The following is a 21,297-nucleotide window of genomic DNA, read 5'->3' as shown; positions in this document are numbered from 1 at the left end:
GAAGAGTTTGGGGAACAGTGTTTGTGGTTTGTGTACGTGCGAAGAGTACATGTTTTTGATAAAAACATTGTATTTGATTAAAAAAAAACATAAGTTTTAGCATGTGTTCCACATGGTCTGTGGTATATCCCCATCATTTTTACTTTAAGCGGGAATGGGTCCTGGTTTGTATGGGTTAATATTGTCCCAGAAGATGGCATAAATAATAATGGGGTACTGTCACGTGAAGAGTTTATGACAAGAGATTGTTTACCTGATGCTGAGCCTTGATTGGTTATGGGAATCTGTCGACTCACCATCTGACCGCTTGCAGAAAGAAAGCCAAAGTCTAATTCCAAGTCCATAGACAGGAAGCAAGCCCTCGGAAAACTACATGAGCACCAACAGAACATGAAACGTGAACACTGGAAGTTATCTGGCAAAATGAGATGCTTGCTTACACCCGGACGGGCACTTCGATGGTTTGCACAACATCTACATGAATGTTGATGCAGTCTGTGATCTTCTCCTCCCTCTGTGGGGTGAACTCCAGCACGCCACTCACAGATAAACCTGGAGCTACATTCCTTGCACCTCTGGGTGCGGAGAATTTGAAAATCTGCAAGAACAGAAAGAAAAATTATCAATGCACTCTCCTATTCTTTAAGTGATGGAAAATATTTGCACAATTCTAAATGCTTTACCAACTCTAAACAATATAAACTGTTGTTAAACATTGTTTAACTACACTGTTCTTTTATCTGTTTTACATGTAATGTTATTATAGCAAAATATAGCTTACCTTTAGTTTGGGCCTTTCAAACCATATTTCCTTCATGGTTCTACCAGCATTAGTGGCCGTGATGGCAGCCTTGTAAACTTGGCCCATTTGCACGTCTTTAAACTCAACGAATGGCGGATTGACTTGAACGCAACCTTCTGCCATGTTTGACATCTGTAATGCATAGTTCTCATCAATGTGCTTGTACGGATGTCGACGCAGTATTTATGGACTTCTTTCCCATCTGTTTGCCGTCCAAACTGTTTATGTCGCCATTGCCATGGTAACATCAATGACGTAACTGACGTAACACCATTAAATGTTCTAAAGGGACTCACGCAGTGGCCCGTGGCGCCTCGCGTTTTTTACTGTCGTTAATATGCGAATTAAATATTTAGGACATAGTTCAGTACGACGATTTTTGTTTTCTTTTCGCGTATTAGGCGACTAACTGACCCACTTAAGAAAGCGTTCAAAGTGATTGACACTGGTACCGTTTTTGCTGTTGGTACAAAATATGTCACGTCAGCCTTGCCATAGCAATTTTAAGCTAAGTAAACATCACAGAGATATTTTCCGAGCTTGTTTTACATGAACTAATTCAACAAATATTGTCTGAACTGTTTAAATAATATTAAATACTTATAACTATTAAGTGGCTTTAAAATTACATTCAATTGCAAAAAATAAGCTTTTGGAAATGGGCTAGTTGACATGGCACTGCCATTTTGGGTGAGCGAGCCGATACGAATATCGATAGTATCGATACCATGGGTGGGATAATTATCAGCTCGATACTAGTGTGGTAATGTCAAATTTTATCAGAGGTCTTATTTTTTTCACAAATACGTGTTTTTTTGTTGTGTTATCCATTTAGCTGCGTTGTTGAAATTGCGATATTCATATACTGTATTGTTATATTGTTTACAACTTCAGGGAATATGTCTGCAGGAGGGCTTTGGGGGCAAAAATATGTATTGTTAAATGTTGATTAAAAAAAATATTTGTTGTAATTTTGTTTTTTTAAATTAATGATATTGGCAATACTGAGCTTATATTTACTTGGTATTGGTTAAAGACTGCACGGAGGTTCAGTGGTTAGCATGTTGGCCAACACGGTAACAGTCTGGAGATCGGGAAGACTTGGCTTCAATTCTCCCTTTGGCATTTCTGTGTGGAGTTTGCATGTTCACCCCGTGTGGGGGTTTTCTCTGGGTCCTCCGGTTTCCTCCCACATCCAAAAACATGCAGGTTAGGTTAATTGTCCATGTGAGTGTGAATGGTTGTTTGTCTATATGTGCCCTGCGATTGGCTGTCGCCCGAAGTCAGCTGGGATAGGCTCCAACTTGCCCCCGCGACCCTAAAGAGGAGAAGCGGTATAGAAAATGGATGGATTGAGATACACATTTTCAGTATCGCCCACCCCGAGAAGCCATATACTGGGGCAGTCGCATTACCCGACAACTTGTCCAAAATGTTTCCTAATATGTAAAACCAGTTTTGGCACAGTTGGAATGACAAAAAAACTACATTGCTTGGCTCAGTAACATTTATTTTTGGAGATTTTTTTTTTGTTGTTAATGTATTGTACAAAATATAAATCACACAAAATAATTAAAATTAAGCAAAATAAGTCTGAAGTTATCCACTAATCTTTGCCATTTTCCATATTTCATCACCACAAATGATATACTGTAGAGACACTTTCATAGCGTGCAATTAAATCATGGCTGTTTTGGGATCTGGTAGTTGTTTCTTCCTCATCCTCATCCTCTACAACCTGCTTGGTCACCTGGTGGTCCAGAACCAACCTGGTCACCATGAACAACATAGCCGACTTTTCCATCTGATGGTCCATCACTAGCTTTTTTCACACGATGAACCGGAGCCATTTTTGTTATCCGGTGGTCCAGAAACAGCCTGGCCACCTGGTGTACCAGGACCAGTAGCAGTTTTGTCACTTGGTACTCTGGCAAAAGGTTTGTCAACTGGCGTTCCACTGCTAGATTTGTCACCTGGTGTATCCAGTAACTTTTTCACATGGTGAACCAGAGCCATCTTTTATCCGGTGGCCTATAGCCAACCTGGTCACTTGGTGAGCCAGGACCAGAGGCAGTTTTGTCACTTGATACTCTGGCAAAAGGTTGATCAACTGGCAGTTCACGACCAGCTGAGTCGCCTGGTGCATCTGGTACGCCACAGGCAACTTTTTCACTTGGTGAACCAAGGCCAGTTTGACCATCTGGTGATCCAGAAGCAGCTTACTAGAGTCAGCTTTGTCAGTTGAAAGTCTATAACACGTTTGTGGTGGTCCACAAGCAGTTGAGTCACCTGATAGTCCAGGGGCAAATCGGTGACTTAGTGGGTGCTGAGCCAGCACATTCTCTTGCGAGGAGCGATTAACAACAATGTTTATTTCTTCATTAGCTTGACCAGTCGCCATCTCTTCCCCCTGACAAACACCTGGTCTAGTGGCGGCTCAAGTGAGATGCGGTCACACCGTTGACAGAACATCTCTCACCAGCAACCGAAGAGGTAGACAAAGTCCAGCCTTCCACTGATGGCTTTCCATTCAGAACTTCTGGCCTCATGTCAATCCCCGGCTTTACTTGAGGTTTGACCTCTGGCTTAAAGAAGTTGTTTTGGACCACATATCGAACACACTGCAGGAGGACGTTCCTCTCATGGCGGATATCTGGGGCGAGGAGCTAGACCAAACAAAGCAGAGGAGCTTCAAGTCAGCTCAAAATTGCTGGAGAATACAAAAAACGTACACTCTACACCAACGAGCTCCTCACCATTTCAAGGAGAGTGGGTTGCCGTTTCTGCAGCATGTCATTGTGTCCACCCCGGCCGCGCCTTCCTCCTTTACCTCCTCTCTCTCTTCGTCCTCTTGGGTTGTTGGGTGTATTCCGGGCAGACCAGCCATGGGAGGCCCCGGATGCTTGTACTTCTTGGCTTAGCAAAACCGTCTTTTCTTGGAGCAGTTCTTTGGTTCTTTGCATACCGGAAACTGAAACAGAGAGAACCCCTTACTTAGAGCAGCCCACTGTCAAGAAGTGTTAAAAAACAACCAAAAAAACCACACATTTCATTATTATTTTTATTCCACCTCATTGTGGATGCTATTCCAACATCAATATGTTCAGCTTGTGCAAAGAGGCAGCACACTAACTGTTAGCATGTTAGCATTTTTGCTATTTAAAATAGTTCAAACCTAAAAGGCATGATATAAAACCGCAACACAACTGCCACCACACTTTTGGTACTTAATTCTATCTTGCAAGGCAGTAGCATGTTAACGGTTAGCATTTTTGCCATTTGAAATGGCATGAACCTACATGGCAAGGTTGTAAAATGATTACAGAACTGCCTTGGCACTTCTGGTATGTAGCGCTATCTCGCTAAGTGCTACCATGCTGATTGTTAGCATTTTAGCCATTTTCATCATTTGAAATGGCATAAACCCACATGGCAAGGTTGTAAATGATTATAGAACTGCAATGGCACTTTTGTTGCTGAGTTCTTTCCTGCTAGGTGCTACCATGTTAACTGTTAGCATGTCAGCCATTTATGTCGTTTGAAATGGTTTAAACTTACATGGCATAATGCGAGTTCACTATAGAACTGCTGGACCACTTTCTGTACTTAGTGCCATCTTGCCAGATGATGGCATGCCAGCTGTTAGCATTTTAGCCAGTAACATCATTTGAAATGGTTTAAACTTATATGGCATGATGTTAATTCACTACAGAACTGCTGTAGAGCTTTGCATGCTTAGTTCTACCTTGCTAGGTGCTAGCATGCTGACTGTTAGCATTTAGCCATCCTAGCCATTGAAGATAGTAGTTTCCAAAAAGTGTCTCATGGAAAATGGGGTTAAACCAACCAACCAATAAACTCAAAACTGGCTTAGTAAATCACTGCGATAAGTTGTAAACTCACCGTGTGGTCCATCATCACTTTCACTCTCACTCATGGAGCCGTAGTTGGCCACAAGGGACCCCAGAGCTGAGCTCATCTGCTTCGGGACCACAACGAGACCAGCGCCCCTGGAGTCAGCCGCTGCATCGTCTTTGTCGGAATCTGAAGTAAATGCGAGGGAAGACAATTGCAATACAACACAAAGTGTCAGTTTGAGACCATGCAACCCACAAATGGGCAAAACAACAAAAAGATGCAGACCTGGAATTTGGACATGGCCAAATGTATGTGTTGTTCCTTCACTCACCATTGTCACTTTTGGCCAACGCGCCCAGTGGGTCGCAATCCCGGCCGGGCTGTGTGAGGGGTGGCAGTCTATCTGCTGCAGCGCCACTGTCCAACGGACTTTTGGGATGCTGCCCCCGGAACCCATGATGAACTCTCCCACGCCAGTTTCCTCTTCCACGCCAGTTTCCTCTCCCACGTCCTCTGCCTCTCATTCGTCTATACGTTAGAAAATACAATAAAGTCTGGAAATCGTTCAACTTGGGAAGCATTACCATGATGTTAATATTGTTGTTAATACTAGTAACACAAATAACAATGCACTTTGTCATCTATAACAAAAAGCTGACATGAAGGCTGTTTTTTTTTCTACATGATGTGGTTTTACTGTTTACAAAATGTAACGTATCAAAATGGCTCCTGAATCATTTCATTTTACATTAGCCAGCCCTCGGTGGAAGAAGTTTGGACACCCCTATGTTAAGATATAAGTAGAAAGAAGTGAAAATTACCCAAACTGAGCCGTCTCCAGAACCGCTCCAGTCCTCTCTCGCCCTGCCATCAGTTTTTTCTTTCTTTCAACATGCTCCGCAGTTGGATAGTTCCTGCAAAGAAACGTCAATAAGGTCAAAGAATCCACACGCAACATTTCCGATCCTCTATTTGCAGATACTAACCTGCGTCTTTCCTCTCTCCACTTTGCAATCTCTTCAGGTGTGTCCAGCTTGATTCTTTTCATTCCTGGTGCATGGGTCTATAAAATAAAGCACACGTTTTAGCAAACGCAACAACATGACATCGACGATAAAGCGTTACTTACATTTTTCCAATGGATGCTGACTATTTTTTCATGAGCCGTGAAGCTGCAGTCTGGCACAGAACACTACAGAGTGGGGTAAACATACTGTATGTAAGGGTAGTTCAAATACGGTACTGCAACAAAGACATTACCTTGACATGTTGAGCTACGTGCTCCTCATACTTCTGCCGGTTTTTGAAACCTCGGTCACAGGTGTCACAAAAATGCAAAAACTCAGGTTCTCGCTTGTTTTGATGCTGCGGGGGCGAAAGACAGACGCATTTGTCATGTGCAAAAAAGCAAGACAGCATATTAGCGGCATGAAGTGATGCCAATCATTGACACATTTACCTTTTTTCCACAGTTTCCTGCTGGTCTGTAACCTTGACATCCAGCTTGATACCATTCACGACCAGAACTCTGTCCTATGTGAACAAATTAAAGGCAGGGCACATAACACTAAATCGCTACTGATGTAGCTGTTTAGTAAAGGGTGGTGTTCTAATTTGCACAGGTGTCAAAATTAGATGAGAGAGGTATGTTGCAATTCAGGCACTTTCGTACTTACACTTCGAGATGTGTACTTAGCCCCTGAGGGCACTAATTTTAACAGTTGCTGTCCCAAATCCATTACTGTTATTGCCCACTTAGCTCTTCTCTCTTTTTAATTGTGAATAGCAACCATTGTCTGAGTTAGTCCCTCCCGCTAGTAGCCATGACAGAGATGATTGGAGGGGGTTTGGCTCCTTGGCTGCACGCTCACCTTTCGGGAAAAAAAAGTGTGCAACATCCGGGTACTGACTGATGCACAAAAAATGGCAACTATAAGTACGGAAGTGCTCGAATTGAAACACAGTCTGCGTGTACTGTACGTTGAGGAAAACCAAGTGAACTGTGAAGTTATAAAACGGTAATTTGGTAATTTAAACATTGACGCTGACCATATGAATATGGAGACCCAGAGTTTCCCGTCGCTACGCCGTGGTTCCACCAGCCGGACTCGGAGGGTCCCTCACTCCAAGTCCACATGCTGGCATGGAAGTTGTTTGTACGGGGCGGTTGCTGCTGCGGCCATGACAGTTGGATGGAGTTCGGCGGAGGGCAGTCGAAGTTCGGTGGAGGGTAGTGGCCCGTTTTTTCCATACCGCACACCCCTCACGAAAACTGAGATAAATAGGTAATTGTCGGCGTCTCACGATGTACTTCTCACATGTGCTTGTTTTGCCGTAACCTCTTACGTCATGTCCGCCTGAGCCGGAAATTGACTTTGATCGTCAGACAAATACATCATAACGTAAGATATTAAAACATAACCAAACAATATATAAAATACTGTAATTATAAACCAGACACAACTATTTTTAAGTAAAAAAAGATCTGGCTGTCTTGTGAAAGGAATGCGCCCGTGTCGTTCAATTACATTTTTGTCCTGCAGATGGCGGTATTACGACCAATTGCACAGTGCGCCATACCTATTTTGTAAGCGAAGAAGAAGAAACACTCAACGTGACAGCAGGAGCGCGTGAGAAAGGCACCTCCGTGGACAGTTTTGCAACGAAACTTCGATGATCACCATTTAAAGCACACCCGGTTTTTTAAAGAAAAAGGCGGCCAAAATGCTGGTCTTATTTGAGACCGCTGCAGGATATGCAATTTTTAAAGTAAGTACCCCCCACACACTTTTTCCTCCGTATAGATAAACGTGGGTTAGCAATGTGAGTTAGCTTAGCATTGTTGCTACTTGCTGATATGTAGCTTCGATCGCAATGGTTCTCTGTGAACGATTATCTGTGATGACAAATATATAAAGTAGCCACTGCGCAGCCTCGATTTGCATTTTGTACTCTGAACATTTTGAATGTTCACCTGTTTAAGCTGAACTGTGGCTCGTCAGGCCCTCCAACCACGTGTGAGCTCATGTGGCCGAAATGCTAATGACCCTTTTACATTGTCCATACACCATTTATACATCCTGTTAGTTGCCACATCGGGGTTTATATTGATGCTTTTTAGCGTGTTGATCTTTAACCAACTGAGTGATGACCTGAGGCGTTTGCTTGCGTCAAGTCTTCACAATCTTTTTTTTCCTTTTACACCCCAGGTTCTTGATGAATCCAAACTGCAACAAGTCGACAGTCTATACAAGGAGTTTGAAACTCCTGAAAAGGCTAATAAAATGTGAGCATAGATGCTGCATGACATGATTTGTACAAAAATGTAAATCTTGAGCTTACCCAACTGTTTATTACATTTCAGTCTGAAATTGAAGCACTTTGAGAAGTTCCAAGACACGACAGAGGCCTTAGCAGGTATTGACATCCCTAACAGTGGAACCAACTCATCAATTCTCAGTCCACATTACAATGTTTCTTATACATTCATTTATTAATGGTGACCCACCACAAATAGATTTGGTGCTACCTGTTATACTCTGCATCATCTGCATCAATGGGAAGTGTTACTTGCATCATGCATTTACTCTATAATCAAATACAAGCGGTCACAAAAGGTAATATATTTGACGCCATACTATTTGAGAAGTAAGTCATGACTAGCGATAGGACTTGTTGTTTAACACTTAGCCTTTCCGAAGAAATAAGTTAACCGGGGTGTCCTACATGAGGCCAGGAGGCTCATTTCCAGGCGGGAACACTATTTTGTAATTAATTTTTTATGGGCTCGTGGAACATTGTAGAAATCAAATTGGATAAATGGAGCATAAAGGCTTAATGTAATGAGAAACGCGCTACAATGGTAATACTGAGAGCACAAATGTTTCTTTGTAACCTTTTTTGTCAGTTTAAAAAAGCATGACAAGCATCACTGCCAATTGTGCCAATTAGATGATTACATCATATAACATACATATAATTTTATTTACCCTCGAGACTGCTAAAACCTCTTTTTGATTGATGCAACATGGTAAAGGGGTTGTTTCTGATGATGTGTATATATATTATTTTTTTTTTATACAATGTCTGTTACCTTCTCCATTCAGCTGCCACTGCCCTTGTTGAGGGTAAGATTGGCAAGAGCCTGAAGAAGGTGCTGAAGAAGGTGGTCGCCAAGGAGGCTCACGAGGAGCTGGCCATCAGTGACGCAAAACTCGGCGGTGTCATCAAAGTAAGTTAGTAGAATAATAGCCCTTAACTCCATGCTATTCTGAAGAAGCTGGAGTTTTACGCCGCACCCTAATTGTGTGCCTGGACATGTTAGTCATTGGAACGCTTACCGTAGTTTGTCCATTGTAGTTTCCACTCCATACTGCCAAATTAGTTATTTCTCTTATTCAAACTCGTATTTGAGAAATGGATCACTTATTTTCAGGATAAACTGGACCTGAGCTGCGTCCACAGCCCCGCTGTAGCCGAGCTGATGAGGTGCATCAGAAGTCAGATGGAGGCCCTCATCTCGGGACTGCCACAGAGAGAAATAAGCGCCATGTCCCTCGGTTTGGCTCACAGGTGGGTGGGTGGGTGGCGCAATCGGGGCGGTGTCTTGTGAGCTGCCGTCTATGATTACACCTTGCTGTCTGAAACACCACTGTAGATTTTCCTTCAGCATTCGTCACTACCACTGAGATAGCAGCTTCTCATGCACAAAGGTGTGTTTAGGTGTGTGCCGTCTTCCTCACCGTGTTTGTTTTGCTCGTTGTTTTCCCAGTTTGTCCCGCTACAAGCTGAAGTTCAGCCCAGACAAAGTGGACACCATGATCGTGCAGGCCATATGTAAGTTCATGTCTTCCCCCGCCCCCAAAGCTGTAGACCTAGTGCAAACACTGGACATCATATCACTGAATGAGTGGAAGCCACTAATACACTAAAATGAAAAATGAAAATACACTAAGTGTACATTTTTCAATTCATTTATGATGAGTACTATTGGCCAGGGATGCCGTGTAAGGGGGGAAAAGTTGGGCGATTCCAAGGTCCCAACAACAAATTTGGGCATGTTTTTTTTTCTTCTTTCCATTGTTCTCAGAATTCCAGGGTGCACCCCTGCTATTGGCTATATGATATGAAAAAAGGAACCATAAAATCACCTGAATTTTTGGATGTCAGAGTACATTAGTGGAGCTCTATCATTTCTTCCAGGTATCACAAAGGTAAAGGAGCAACGTAATTATTGGTGTTTGGATTCTTCGCAGCTCTGTTGGACGACCTGGACAAGGAGCTGAACAATTACATCATGCGCTGCAGAGAGTGGTACGGCTGGCACTTCCCGGAGCTCGGGAAGGTCATCAACGACAATTTGGCCTACTGCAAGACTGTCTGCAGGATCGGCGACCGCACCAATGTGGCTAGCAGTGACCTCTCGGACCTTCTCCCCGAGGATGTCGAGGCGGAGGTTAAGCTCGCGGCCGAGATCTCCATGGGAACTGAAGTGTCAGAGCAGGACATCGGCAACATCCGCCACCTCTGCACCCAGGTAGGCGTTTTAGGGTGACTGTTTAAAGAATTCCAGTGGCTTTGGTGATGATGACGACAAATGTCCTCTCTCAGAAAGTACCATGTTGCTTTTTCTGTCACTACCTCATCTGAATGGTCATGTGACAGAACTCTTTATGGGGGACCAGCCACTTTTCACTTTTTGATTGTCTCGTCTCTATGTGCAGGTGATTGAGATCACAGAGTACCGCGCTCAGCTATACGACTACCTGAAGAATCGGATGATGGCGATCGCCCCCAACCTGACAGTAATGGTGGGCGAGTTGGTCGGCGCTCGTCTCATCTCGCATGCCGGTGAGTGACACGGAAATGGCCGCCTTAGCCTCAGCCCGAGCTGTGATGATGTCGACGCTACGTCTCCTTCCTGATGACATTTGTGATGTTTTTAAGTCACTACCTCATCTGAGCTTTTGTGTGGAACCACCACAGGAGGTTCTGCTTTAGTGCCAAACGGCTCATTTACATGTTTTTCTTCTTTTTCTTCTGGACCCAGGTTCACTTTTGAATCTTGCAAAGCACCCGGCCTCCACGGTTCAGATTTTGGGGGCAGAGAAGGCACTCTTTAGAGCCCTGAAGACCCGCAAGGACACGCCAAAATACGGTCTCATCTACCACGCCTCTTTGGTGGGCCAGACGACTGCCAAGAACAAGGGCAAGGTGCGTTCAGGCTAACCAGGCTGCCTAATGTAAACAGTTCATTTAAAAGTGTTTTTTTTTTTTTTTTTGGTCATTTTCCCTAGATATCCAGAATGTTGGCAGCCAAAACATCCCTTGCTATCCGCTACGATGCCTTGGGGGAGGACACAAATGCGGAAATGGGAGCGGAGAACCGAGCCAAACTGGAGGCGAGATTACGACAGTTGGAGGAGAGAGGAGTAAGTACTCCCCGTATGTCAGGGGTGTCCAAACTTTTTCCAGCAAGGACCACTTTGATATTTTGTAAAGAAACACGTGTAAATATGCAAAGAAGTTATATTTCAAGAAAAAGCAGCATCTCAGCTTTGGCCTATGATTAGTATGAACTGAAGTCTTTGCTCCTTTTTCCCCCCATTTTTGCTGTTTTTTCGTTTTCTTTTTTTTTAATTTTCCAACTATTTCAAGTTCCTTCTTAAATAATCTTCGTAAATTTTCTTCTGTAATATTATGACTTTAATCCTACATTTTGACAATTCCCATGTAACTTTTTTCCAAAAATTACAACTTTGTATATTTTGTTTCTTATGAGTTAAAAAAAAAATACCAAAATTTTAACATGTCAACTATATGCTACTAAAATAAAATTTTTTCTCATCAGGTTTATTATCGTAAAATTGCAACTTGTTTTCTTGTTCGAATACGACTTTTTTCTCTATTTTGGCTTTATTCTTGTAAAATTACAGCTCTTCATTTCTGATCATTTTTTTTTCAACTTTCTTCTAGCAAATTTTATTTTCGTAATTCCCATAGTATTTTGACTTTATTCTCAGAACACTCAATTTTTTTTTTTTAGCAAACCTAATTTAAAAAAAAATTACTCATTACTTTTAAAAAAAAGTCTTTAGTAGTTCAACTTCATGCTACTAAAAGTAGTTTTTTTTCTAATTTTTCCTCATAACATTATTTTTGTAAAATTATGGCTTTTTCTCGTTACATTACCACTTTTTTCTCAATGTTTTGGCTTTATCATTGTAAAATTACCGCAATATTTCCCATTTTTGCTGTTTTTTTTTTTTCAGTTTTCTATTTTTACAACGTGCTGCGGGCCAATAAAAAAAAAAAAATGGCCGCCACGCCTCACTATGTATGCGCCAATGTTTCCCCTACTATTTCGGTATGTTATTTTGTGCCCCCTGACTCTTCAAAGCTGTAAACCTAGGGGAAACACTGCACTGTCAGAAGCAGTAATGTAAATGCAAGTTCAATGCATTTTCTGGTGGCAATTCACAATTTTTGTCCAGTCTCTTCACATTTGATTGTAATTTGTCATGCGGCGAATGCATTTTAATTTTTTTTTGTTTCGTTAGATCCGACGAATCAGCGGAACAGGAAAAGCGATGGCAAAGGCAGACAAATATCAGCACAAAAGGTAACCAGTGGAGGGCTGGGAAGACAACGATACATTTGTTAGCCCACTTTGGCAGAAAACGCGCCTCTAGTCCGCCTCACTCTTTTATAATAAAGGTGAATCAGTCGGACAGTATTGCACAAAATTCACAAAGGCCTTCATTTTCGCCACAAAATGTAATGGCGGTTGTACAGAACACACAAACCCTCTAGTCCTTATCACAAATACTGAGGTTTACGTACTTTTTCCAACAACTAAAATAAAGCACAAAACAACCTGCTTTTAAAAAAAAAAAAAATTAAATTAAAATTAAACACTTGCATGCTCGCGTAATGCTAAAATCATTCAGCATATTGGTATGCGGAGTACAATTGTGCACGGGATTGCGCAAATAACTTTAATTTTAAGAAACTACAAACATGTTTTTTTATTTTTTTAAATCATACAAGGTATATGGAAGAATGCTTAGCATGTTTAATTTATCCTGAATGTCATTCATCTGTTATTGATTAGTCTGAATTCTGCATTTAATCACTCCCATATTTATCTAAAATATATATCTTGTAATTTATTTTAGGGATGATCTGATCGGGGTTTTATGCTGCCAATTCCGATACCGATTGGCCGATACTGATACCAATCACAATTACTGTAGTTTTTTTGATTTTGAGTGCTAGTTGTCACGGCCGCCGTTGGACAATTCCAAAATACACTTTTTGATTGTCTTTTTGTGAAACAATTGTTTAGACCATTTGACACAAACCTGAATTTAATTTGATGCATATTTTGGACCAATGCAAATATATGGGATATAAATTGTTCAATATTAACAGAATAAAATGATCCACATAAATACCTCTTAAGTATAAATCTGGCAGGTTATCACTATAAGAGCTGTCAACTATTTGTGTTTTATTTATGACTGGCAACATTTAAATTGTACAAAACTTAATTTACCAAGCAGATCTCCACTCAGTGTGGCCATTGTCTTTATGCTGTTTTGTGGTCCTTTGTCCTTATATAAAGGCATAAAGTCTGAATTGAACAGTTATGATAAAAAAACAGTTAAAGCAAATATTCTTTGAGCTACTCAAAATCAGCTGGTGAGATAAGTGACCCCTGTCATGGTATCATCATCATAAGGCTGGACACACTGTATTCATTAAACAACTTCACACAAACTGTTTTTGGAGGACAAGACATAATTAGTATAACAACAAGAGAGCAAAGTTGTTCAGTGACACTTGAAAAAGTCAGTAAGTACCCCATGAACGTGATATCCTCTTGGAGCAAAAACAAGCCTCGAACTAACCACATTGCTTGTTTGTTTTAAACAAAATGTCACTGTGGTAAAAGGTCAAAATTCTGAGTCCAAAGACCAGAAGCTAGGTGGATAACTCTAGCTAGCCAGCTGCCGCCAGTGACAGCTAGGCAAAGCGTGTAAACAAAGCTGTCAGAAAAGTCGAACACCAATAGGTTTGATAAGGGTAGTGATCAAACATGCTGGCATCGATTGGTATAGCCTGTGACAAGCTGTTAAACTGAATCCATTGAGGTTTTACAGACTTGTTTTGATTGCCGCGGCAATACGGGACAAAGTGCGTCCCTTGTCGGCTCAATGCGTGGTGTTGGCAACCCTATGTGACACAGCAGACATGTAGTTTACCGCCACATGGCAATCGGTTTTTGTGAGCGGCATTTAGCGGCATATGGTGATCACATGTTTTTTTGGGTTTTTTTTATTTTCTTTTGTATGGAAATCTGATATCGCTCAGTTGCTGATCGATCGGAGCATCCCTATTTCATTTAAATTTTATATTTATATATTTGTTATATTTCATTTAAAATCCCCCCCCCCCCCATTTATCACTGCATTAAGTCATCTTTCTTTTAAAAAAAAAAATTGGTTCAAAAAAGGTGTAATTTTAGACAAAATCAAAAAAGAAAATTCCAGAAAATGTAATCTCAAAGATGTCAACTTCAAGAAAAATGGTGTAATTTGACAAGTTCAATTTATCAAGAATACACATTGTCATGTGAAAGATTGAAAATGTAATTGTTAAAAAAAATAAGTGCTGCCTCTTACTACTACTTTTTCGGGACATGTGCCGTAAATAACTAGAACGACACATTTAAAATGTGGGGTTTAATTGAATTAATATGTTTAACTACAAATCATAATTATACAAAATTGGTTAATTAGTTACTAAATATTAATTAAAACTGAGGTTTCGACACATAATATAAATGAAGGGCTTAAGCATATATTTTTTTTCCTCCCATCAGTGAAGTGAAAGTGTATGACCCATCTGGGGACTCTACAATCCCTTCCACATCAAAAAAGAGGAAATTTGAAGAGATCAAAGAGGAGGAGGAAGAAGTGTTTTCAACACCTGTAATGAAGGCCAAAAAGCCCAAAAAGTCACCTGAAACTGCAGGTGAGTACATTCTGATGGGCCATGTTACAATCTCTCTCCCCCCCCCCATGAATTTTAATTACGCTCCCATTTTTTATCAGCGGTAGAAGAGGAAACAGAGGAGCCGCCCAAGAAGAAGAAGAAAAAGAAGCCGAAGAAGGATGAGGCTGAGGAGCCAAAGGAGGAAGAGGAGACTGTTGAGATCACGGAGGTACAACACTGCTTCAGCACAGCTTTTTATGTTTTTTTTTTTTTATTAAACTCATGTGAATGTTTTCATCTCTAGCCAACAGAGAAAAAGAAAAAGAAGAAAAAGAAAGTCAAGGAGGAAGAAGACTGAAAAGGACACACTGTACATATTTTATTTTTTTTTCTTTCACATGCTTACATTATCTTAACTAAAGAGGGCAAAGCTGTATTTAGTGCCTGATTAGAATAATAATCTCATTTTTGATCTGCAAATCAATAGCTTGATGTCAGCAGAGGACTGAAAAAAGTGAAGTTTTACAGTAAATGACCCTGATTTAATTTTATTTGAACATCCTTATGAGACATTTATTTTAGCGCAGACTTTAAGATGACAAATCTGAAGACTGAAAAGATGTGGAATAAATGACTTTTGCAGAAACTGTGTTGTCTTTTGACGTCATGATGGCCCAATGGCGAATTGTACGAGGGTCATTCAAAAAGTTCTACGCCTCACCCACCTAAAAAGACCAAAAAGACCATTTATATTGTGGTAACACACTGACACTTCTTATAAAACAAGAAAAGCTAATACCGAGTCCTGTCTTCTTTTTTTCACGGGTGACCAACAGGTGAAGGTGAGGTGTGTGTGTGACAAATCTGAAGATGGACAAAACAGAGATTCGAGCAATCAAAGTAGCTACAAAAGAAAGATTGGACCTCCAAGGAAATCCATGTGGACATTGTACAGACACTTGAGGACTCTCCCTCTTCTGCAATTGAAAAATAGGCATCACTTACTACTCCCCCACCCCGCTTATGCTCCAAACCTGGCTTTATTTGACTTCTACCCGTTTCCTAAACTAAAGTCACACCTATGTGGTCGTCATTTTGGAAACAATGAGGTCATATGTGTTGTGGGGGAGTTTTTAGGGGATCAGGACGCCACCGTCTCCTGTGATGCAATGCTTTCAGATTGATTGGCCCATGTGGAGCAATTACTACAAATACTACAAAATGATTTTTCACCTTTAAAATAACTGAGTCTAATCTAACTATAGAGTACAACTGTAAAAATTTTGCTCTGATAAGTTTGTCCATGCATTTGACATTGTAGCGACAGGTGTACAGTACTGGATGGTGTGGTTCAGAGTGTGAGCTCTAGAGGGCAGCAACGTTCTGCAAGCTGGTTGGAGCAAGCTTTTAGAAAATAAAGTCAGTTGGAGAAAACTTGGAGGTGTTGATTCCCGTTTACATGCAGTGTTAAAGGAGCGTCTGTCTCATATAGTCTACAGCCACCATTACAATACAGTACTACAAATTCATGTCAAGGATGTGTTCACAAATAAGTTTGTTGCTACAATATGTCGTTGTTTGCCTAAAATCTTGGCTCTGTGTTTTATTCTGATTAGAATCACGATCAACAAATTAAAGGCAAACCATTCCAGATTTTTTAAAAAAATACAGAAAATTGTATCGGCATTGGCATTACTGTATTTACTCACGTTTGACGTCACCTCCCATAATGCATTTCGAGTCCGACTCCGCGTTCGACTCTGCTGAGCTCGATTGCCATTCCTTGCTGCTAGCACATGGCGAAACGACTGCAGTACATGGCCGGGAAATGTTATGCTTGACTTCTTGAAGTAGTCGATCATTTTGTTGTCTTACACACACGATACGTTATCATAATGTCAGAGTTACAAGCGAGGTTTTACACAGAGAACCCAAGGTAAGATATCTAACAAAAACACATTAAGCTAGCCAGACGAGGCTAGCGAAGAACATGTAACCTACAGTAACCTATTCAATTCTAATTCTAATACGTTTAGCATTTTGTTATTTCTATGAATGCTTACTATATTTGGTTGTAGGTACGTCATAGACGATGTTCCATTCTCCATCCTGGCCAGTTCTGAAGCGCAGGACCTCAGCAATGTCATCAACATGTTACTGGAGGCCAAAAACGGTTGGATATGTGCTTGATTGTGTATTTTATTGAGCATTACACATTGTAAGACGTCTGGTTAACGTGTTTTCGTGCTTTTGTTGGTTTCCACAGCATCTCATAGTAAGGTGGAGTTTGACTTCCTGGTCAGGGGTCAGTTCCTGCGAACGGCGCTGGTCCTTCACATGGAAGCAGAAGGCATATCCACGGTATGGCCGAGCTCTGTGCTTCACCTGAACATTAGTTCGGCTCTAGCGTTCATGTTTGGTGTGTGTGTGTGTGTGTGTTGTAGGAAGAGGTTGTCGAGATCGAGTACGTGGAGCGGATCACGGCGCCAGAACCCGAGGAGTGTATGATGCACGATGACTGGATCAGCGCTGTAGACGCGGATGCCGAATGGTAAGATGATGGATGAGGCTGTGGTCTCAGCTCCACCACAGTGAAGTACTAAATGTTGTTTTGGTGCTTTTAGCGACTTGTTTTTTGCGGTCTATCGTGGCAGGATCCTGACCGGGTGTTACGATAAGACTGCTAATATCTGGTCTTTGGAGGGCAAGGCTATGACGAAAGTGACGGGACACACTGACGTGGTCAAAGATGTTGCCTGGGTTAAGAGGGGTGAGCACATACAATTATGGCTTGACTATTACTTTTTCGATGAATAAATGCAGAATATAGTGTACAATACCATAAATAGGTGAATAAATGGAAAGTAATTGAAAATAAAAAATGTATAAATGGAACATAAAATAAATACAAATAAATTAGAGATTAACGATAAGTGAGTAAATAATAAATTCAGGAGTTAAAAAAAAGACAAAAATGTTGTGTAATGCATGAATAAGTGCAGAATATAGGATAAAGTGAATAAGTTGGAAGTAAATGAAAATAATGAATGAAAATACATAAGACATAAAAGAAAATAATAAATTAAGAGGTTAAAGTGAAGATTAAGATAAGTTTAATAATTAATAAATGCAGGAGCAAAGAACTGACATTGTGTGATGCATGAATAAATGCAGAAAATAGATACGACAGCAATAACATTCGAATAATGACCAATGAATGAAGCATATTACTTGATATTTTCAGACTTGTCATACATTTATTTAGATGATTTGTTTAGTACATGTTTAGATTATTTCATTTATTGTCAAATGTTAATGTTGCAGGGTAAAGTTTCCAATTCTAGATCTTCCTGTTTGGTAATCCTTTGTGTTGTCGTGTTGTTGTCAAATAGTTATTATTATTTTTTGTTTACTTTGAGTTTGCATTGCATTGATATTTGTGCAGATGGCCTGACTTCACTGCTGTTGACTGCCTCGCTTGACCAAACCCTCATCCTATGGGAGTGGAACTCTGAGAAGAACAAATTGGACGCCAAGCATTGTTGCAGGGGACACACGGGGAGCGTTGACACAGTCGCCACAGACCCCACGGGTTCCAAGGTATTGGCAGTATTGCAAAATGTAGTGGAAAAGCAGATTAAATTTTTTTTTTTTTTTTTTTTTTTTTAGAGATTAATTCAAATTCTTGTTGGTTTCTTTCAGTTCTGCAGCGGCTCTTGGGACAAAATGTTGAAAATCTGGTCAGCAGGTGCGTTAAATAATTGTTTTATTTATTTATTTTTTTAAAAATAAAAATAAAATCAATTAAAAAAAATAAAATGAAACAAACAAATAAATAATACATTAATTAATTGCAAAAGAAAAGAAAATATGTGTTGAATAACTGTCAATAGAGCACATACCTCTGTCAAGGCAGAACAACTCAATTTGGATCAGCACCAAATTGGGTAGGTCCTATTTTGTGCATGTGCCTGAATTTTGTCATTGAAGAAAGGACGTGAGGACGTCAAACTATTGGATCTGCAGGAATGAGGTACAAATGAATTTGAGGGTGAATTCCATTTTATCCTGCTTTGCCAGTTCCCACAGATGAGGCAGACGAGGTCGATGAGCCCGGCGACAGGCCCAGGAAGAAACAGAAGACCCAACAGCTGGGCCTCACCAGGGTAACCATTTAAAGGCGTGGTTGCATTTATGTTGCAATGGTGTATCACTATACACGTTACACACACAGACAAAAGTGTGCAAAAGAACATGAAAAGCAAAACAAGTACCGTGAATCTTTCCCTGCTTCCTCAAGTCGCGTGCTTTCTTGGCGATGTCAGCGTTGCGTTTCGTCACAGGCTCATTTATGTAGACATTTTTGTACCGTTCAGCAGCAGTTAGCCTGTTAGCTTGGCTTGCTAGCAGCTGTCAGCACTTGTAACTTGTGTATTTCAAAGAATCTGTACCTCTCGCCGGTCCGAGTTCAACACGAGGGTGTCAGCAACCTGTTCTGATCCTGTGTTTTTGAAGTGTAGTCAGGAATGTACCAAAATGGTTCCAAACTCTAGTGTCGACAGTAGATCTCTTGTCATGTTCATCCTTTCCTGTCAACAACAAAAAAAGGTCTACTATTTTGGGTAATAGGAGCGTAAAAATTACTATAGGGGTTTTATTTTATGTCAACAGGGCTCTAATGTTAAAAAACTGTATTTAGAAGGTCACAATCAGGTTTTCTATGCTCTAACTACAAAAATATTCAATTTATAAATAAGGACTCCTACTTTGTGGAAATTTTCTTACCGCAGTCAGATCTAGAACCAGTTAACAGTGATAAACGAGGGATTACTGTATGTCTATCAGGGGTTTAAAAGGTTAAGAGCAGAGCCTTCAGGCTGGTCATCTGAGCTGATGTGACCTTAATGCATTACAGACGCCGCTGATGACGTTATCTGGCCACACCGAGGCCGTGTCCTCCGTGCTGTGGTGCGACAGCGAGGAGGTTTGCAGCGCATCCTGGGACCACACCATCCGCTTGTGGGATGTGGAGACCGGAGGGATGAAGACAACCCTGGTAAGGTGGATGGATAGACACAGAGAGGCGTTAAGACAAGACTAAGTTGCCTGGCTCGTCCCACAGAACGGGAGCAAAGTGTTCAACAGCGTCTCCTACTCGCCGCTATGTCGGCGGCTGGCGTCCGGCAGCACCGACAGACATATCAGGTTGTGGGACCCTCGCACCAAAGGTATTCGCGCCTTTTTGGGAATGTCACCAGGTTATGTTCGAATGTTATCCTAACCCATCTCCTCACCTTCAGATGGCTCGCTGACACTGCTGTCACTCACCTCCCACACTGGCTGGGTCACTGCTGTCAAGTGGGCGCCGTCGCATGAGCACCAGTTGGTTTCTGGTTCCCTGGACAACCTGGTCAAACTGTGGGACACCAGAAGGTGTGACTTTATTTGCACATACACACTCATGCATAGTACTTAACAACGTACCTCGGCGTGTGGCCTGTCTAACTTATTTAAGCATACTTAAGTGTTGAATGAATGTTGCTATACTTTTTTTTTTATAGCTGCAAAGCTCCTCTGTATGACTTGGCAGCTCATGAAGATAAAGTGTTCTGCGTGGACTGGACAGAAAGCGGGGTAAGACTTAAGTATAGCGACGTAACACTTGCAGGCATTTTGCCTCCGCATTGTCCCGCAACTTGCCGTGGCAATGCATGTCATTTATTTATTTACTGTATTTGTGGCACACCTAAAAGCGTGAAGACTAGTTTACTCACTCTTTGCGATTTGTTTATGCATAAATTAAAAACGGTGCGTGAAATGACCACACTCCCACGCGACTTATTTACACCTTGTCAAGCACTGTTTACGTCTAGTGCACGACAGTAGTGTGCGGGATGCGCATGGGTATGCATTGTCACCACCACCTCCCGCATCCATGAAGCAGTCGTGGAATTATTTGGTCCCACTGTGTCCCGCGTGATGCTGCGCAACAGCAGGCATCACCCCAGCTTCATTAAATCCTCTATTGCAAGGGACGTACAAGATATTGAACTCCAGAGAAGAACCTCATGCAAAAAAGAAAGGTATGTCTATATTTTCTCGCAGTTGCGGATAGAGAATGTGCAAAGAGAAGTAAGGCAATAAACTAAGACCCCCCCCCCCCCCCCCCCCCCAAAAAAAAAAAAAAAAAAAACTTGCTCCAAGATGTGGTGGAAAAGTTAACCAAGTCATGTGAATGAGGGGTTCGCCGCAATTTTGAACATTTCCGACTTTTCTTCGCGCACTGGCACGCAGCCCTGCACAGTTTCCACATACTTCACACCTGTTCACAACCAATTTACTCATTATTTACTTATACCACTGCGGGGACAACGTGCGTGCAAGTGTAAACTTGGCTTAAGACTGTAACCTTTTAGAAAAATGTATAAATGTTTCTTCTTTTTTTTTCTCCCCCCAGTTGATGTTAAGTGGAGGAGCGGATAACAAGTTGTACACCTACAGATACTCGGCTTGCCAGACTGATGCGGGGGCGTAGCATCAACAGGCATTTGCCACACTCCCATTTTATTTTTACACATTTCCAGTATTATTCTCATCATGTAATTCCTCAAGCACACATAAATGGATTTGAGCTACCA

At 41.3% G+C, this 21,297-nt stretch overlaps 4 protein-coding genes and 1 non-coding gene across 5 annotated transcripts in view; 3 read left to right on the top strand and 2 right to left on the bottom strand.

The window, feature by feature from the left end:
- Positions 1–1,008, bottom strand: part of LOC129193862 (cilia and flagella-associated protein 47-like) — a 71,593-nt gene extending 70,585 nt beyond the window's left edge. Inside the window, exons 1-3 of the mRNA XM_054799008.1 lie at positions 782–1,008; positions 441–598; positions 254–369 (exon numbers count right to left, since the gene is read on the bottom strand). Of these exons, the coding sequence (XP_054654983.1) occupies positions 254–369; positions 441–598; positions 782–925 (418 nt within the window). The 5' untranslated portion in view covers positions 926–1,008. The remainder of the gene's footprint in view (positions 1–253; positions 370–440; positions 599–781) is intronic.
- Positions 1,009–3,228: 2,220 nt separating this feature from the next.
- nufip1 (nuclear FMR1 interacting protein 1) lies at positions 3,229–7,004 on the bottom strand. Its single transcript, XM_054795784.1, has 10 exons — positions 6,710–7,004; positions 6,120–6,193; positions 5,921–6,025; positions 5,790–5,852; positions 5,647–5,723; positions 5,482–5,574; positions 4,992–5,188; positions 4,706–4,846; positions 3,559–3,773; positions 3,229–3,468 (listed from the first exon to the last, which is right to left on the bottom strand). The coding sequence occupies exons 1-10, from the start codon at positions 6,909–6,911 to the stop codon at positions 3,229–3,231; spliced, it is 1,407 nt and encodes a 468-aa protein (XP_054651759.1). The 5' UTR covers positions 6,912–7,004.
- Positions 7,005–7,246: 242 nt separating this feature from the next.
- nop58 (NOP58 ribonucleoprotein homolog (yeast)) lies at positions 7,247–15,455 on the top strand. Its single transcript, XM_054795770.1, has 14 exons — positions 7,247–7,429; positions 7,870–7,946; positions 8,025–8,077; positions 8,767–8,891; positions 9,096–9,232; positions 9,432–9,496; positions 9,916–10,196; positions 10,384–10,510; positions 10,710–10,873; positions 10,957–11,091; positions 12,220–12,281; positions 14,547–14,698; positions 14,779–14,888; positions 14,964–15,455. Exons 1-14 carry the CDS (start codon positions 7,385–7,387, stop codon positions 15,015–15,017), a joined length of 1,587 nt encoding a protein of 528 aa, XP_054651745.1. The 5' UTR covers positions 7,247–7,384; the 3' UTR covers positions 15,018–15,455.
- LOC129194660 (small nucleolar RNA SNORD11B) lies at positions 10,547–10,627 on the top strand. The gene has a single exon (XR_008573784.1). It is a non-coding gene; the product is annotated as a small nucleolar RNA SNORD11B (small nucleolar RNA).
- A 974-nt stretch (positions 15,456–16,429) lies between the features above and the next one.
- wdr12 (WD repeat domain 12) lies at positions 16,430–21,294 on the top strand. The gene is made up of 13 exons (XM_054787459.1): positions 16,430–16,595; positions 16,738–16,832; positions 16,926–17,020; positions 17,104–17,210; positions 17,314–17,429; positions 18,105–18,259; positions 18,362–18,407; positions 18,740–18,825; positions 19,575–19,715; positions 19,782–19,887; positions 19,960–20,092; positions 20,221–20,293; positions 21,117–21,294. Exons 1-13 carry the CDS (start codon positions 16,555–16,557, stop codon positions 21,192–21,194), a joined length of 1,272 nt encoding a protein of 423 aa, XP_054643434.1. The 5' UTR covers positions 16,430–16,554; the 3' UTR covers positions 21,195–21,294.
- Positions 21,295–21,297: the final 3 nt, after the last annotated feature.

The sequence above is a fragment of the Dunckerocampus dactyliophorus genome, chromosome 1, assembly GCF_027744805.1.
Source record: "Dunckerocampus dactyliophorus isolate RoL2022-P2 chromosome 1, RoL_Ddac_1.1, whole genome shotgun sequence".
Lineage (NCBI taxonomy): Eukaryota > Metazoa > Chordata > Actinopteri > Syngnathiformes > Syngnathidae > Dunckerocampus > Dunckerocampus dactyliophorus.
The sequence above is the reverse complement of the archived record's forward strand: the minus strand, read 5'-3'. Positions and strand labels throughout refer to the sequence as shown.

Bases quoted from the DNA above. Each gene is read 5' to 3' on its own strand.
- wdr12 (XM_054787459.1), top strand. From the start codon at position 16,555: ATGTCAGAGTTACAAGCGAGGTTTTACACAGAGAACCCAAG. The intron at 18,260-18,361 runs GTATTGGCAGTA...GGTTTCTTTCAG, and splicing joins CAGACCCCACGGGTTCCAAG to TTCTGCAGCGGCTCTTGGGA. The intron at 19,716-19,781 runs GTAAGGTGGATG...CTCGTCCCACAG, and splicing joins GAGGGATGAAGACAACCCTG to AACGGGAGCAAAGTGTTCAA.
- nufip1 (XM_054795784.1), bottom strand. From the start codon at position 6,911: ATGGAAAAAACGGGCCACTACCCTCCACCGAACTTCGACTGCCCTCCG. The intron at 4,847-4,991 runs GTGAGTGAAGGA...CATTTACTTCAG, and splicing joins GTTGGCCAAAAGTGACAATG to ATTCCGACAAAGACGATGCA. The intron at 3,774-4,705 runs GTGAGTTTACAA...TCTCTGTTTCAG, and splicing joins AAGTGATGATGGACCACACG to TTTCCGGTATGCAAAGAACC.
- nop58 (XM_054795770.1), top strand. From the start codon at position 7,385: ATGCTGGTCTTATTTGAGACCGCTGCAGGATATGCAATTTTTAAA. The intron at 8,078-8,766 runs GTATTGACATCC...TTCTCCATTCAG, and splicing joins CACGACAGAGGCCTTAGCAG to CTGCCACTGCCCTTGTTGAG. The intron at 14,699-14,778 runs GTGAGTACATTC...ATTTTTTATCAG, and splicing joins AAAGTCACCTGAAACTGCAG to CGGTAGAAGAGGAAACAGAG.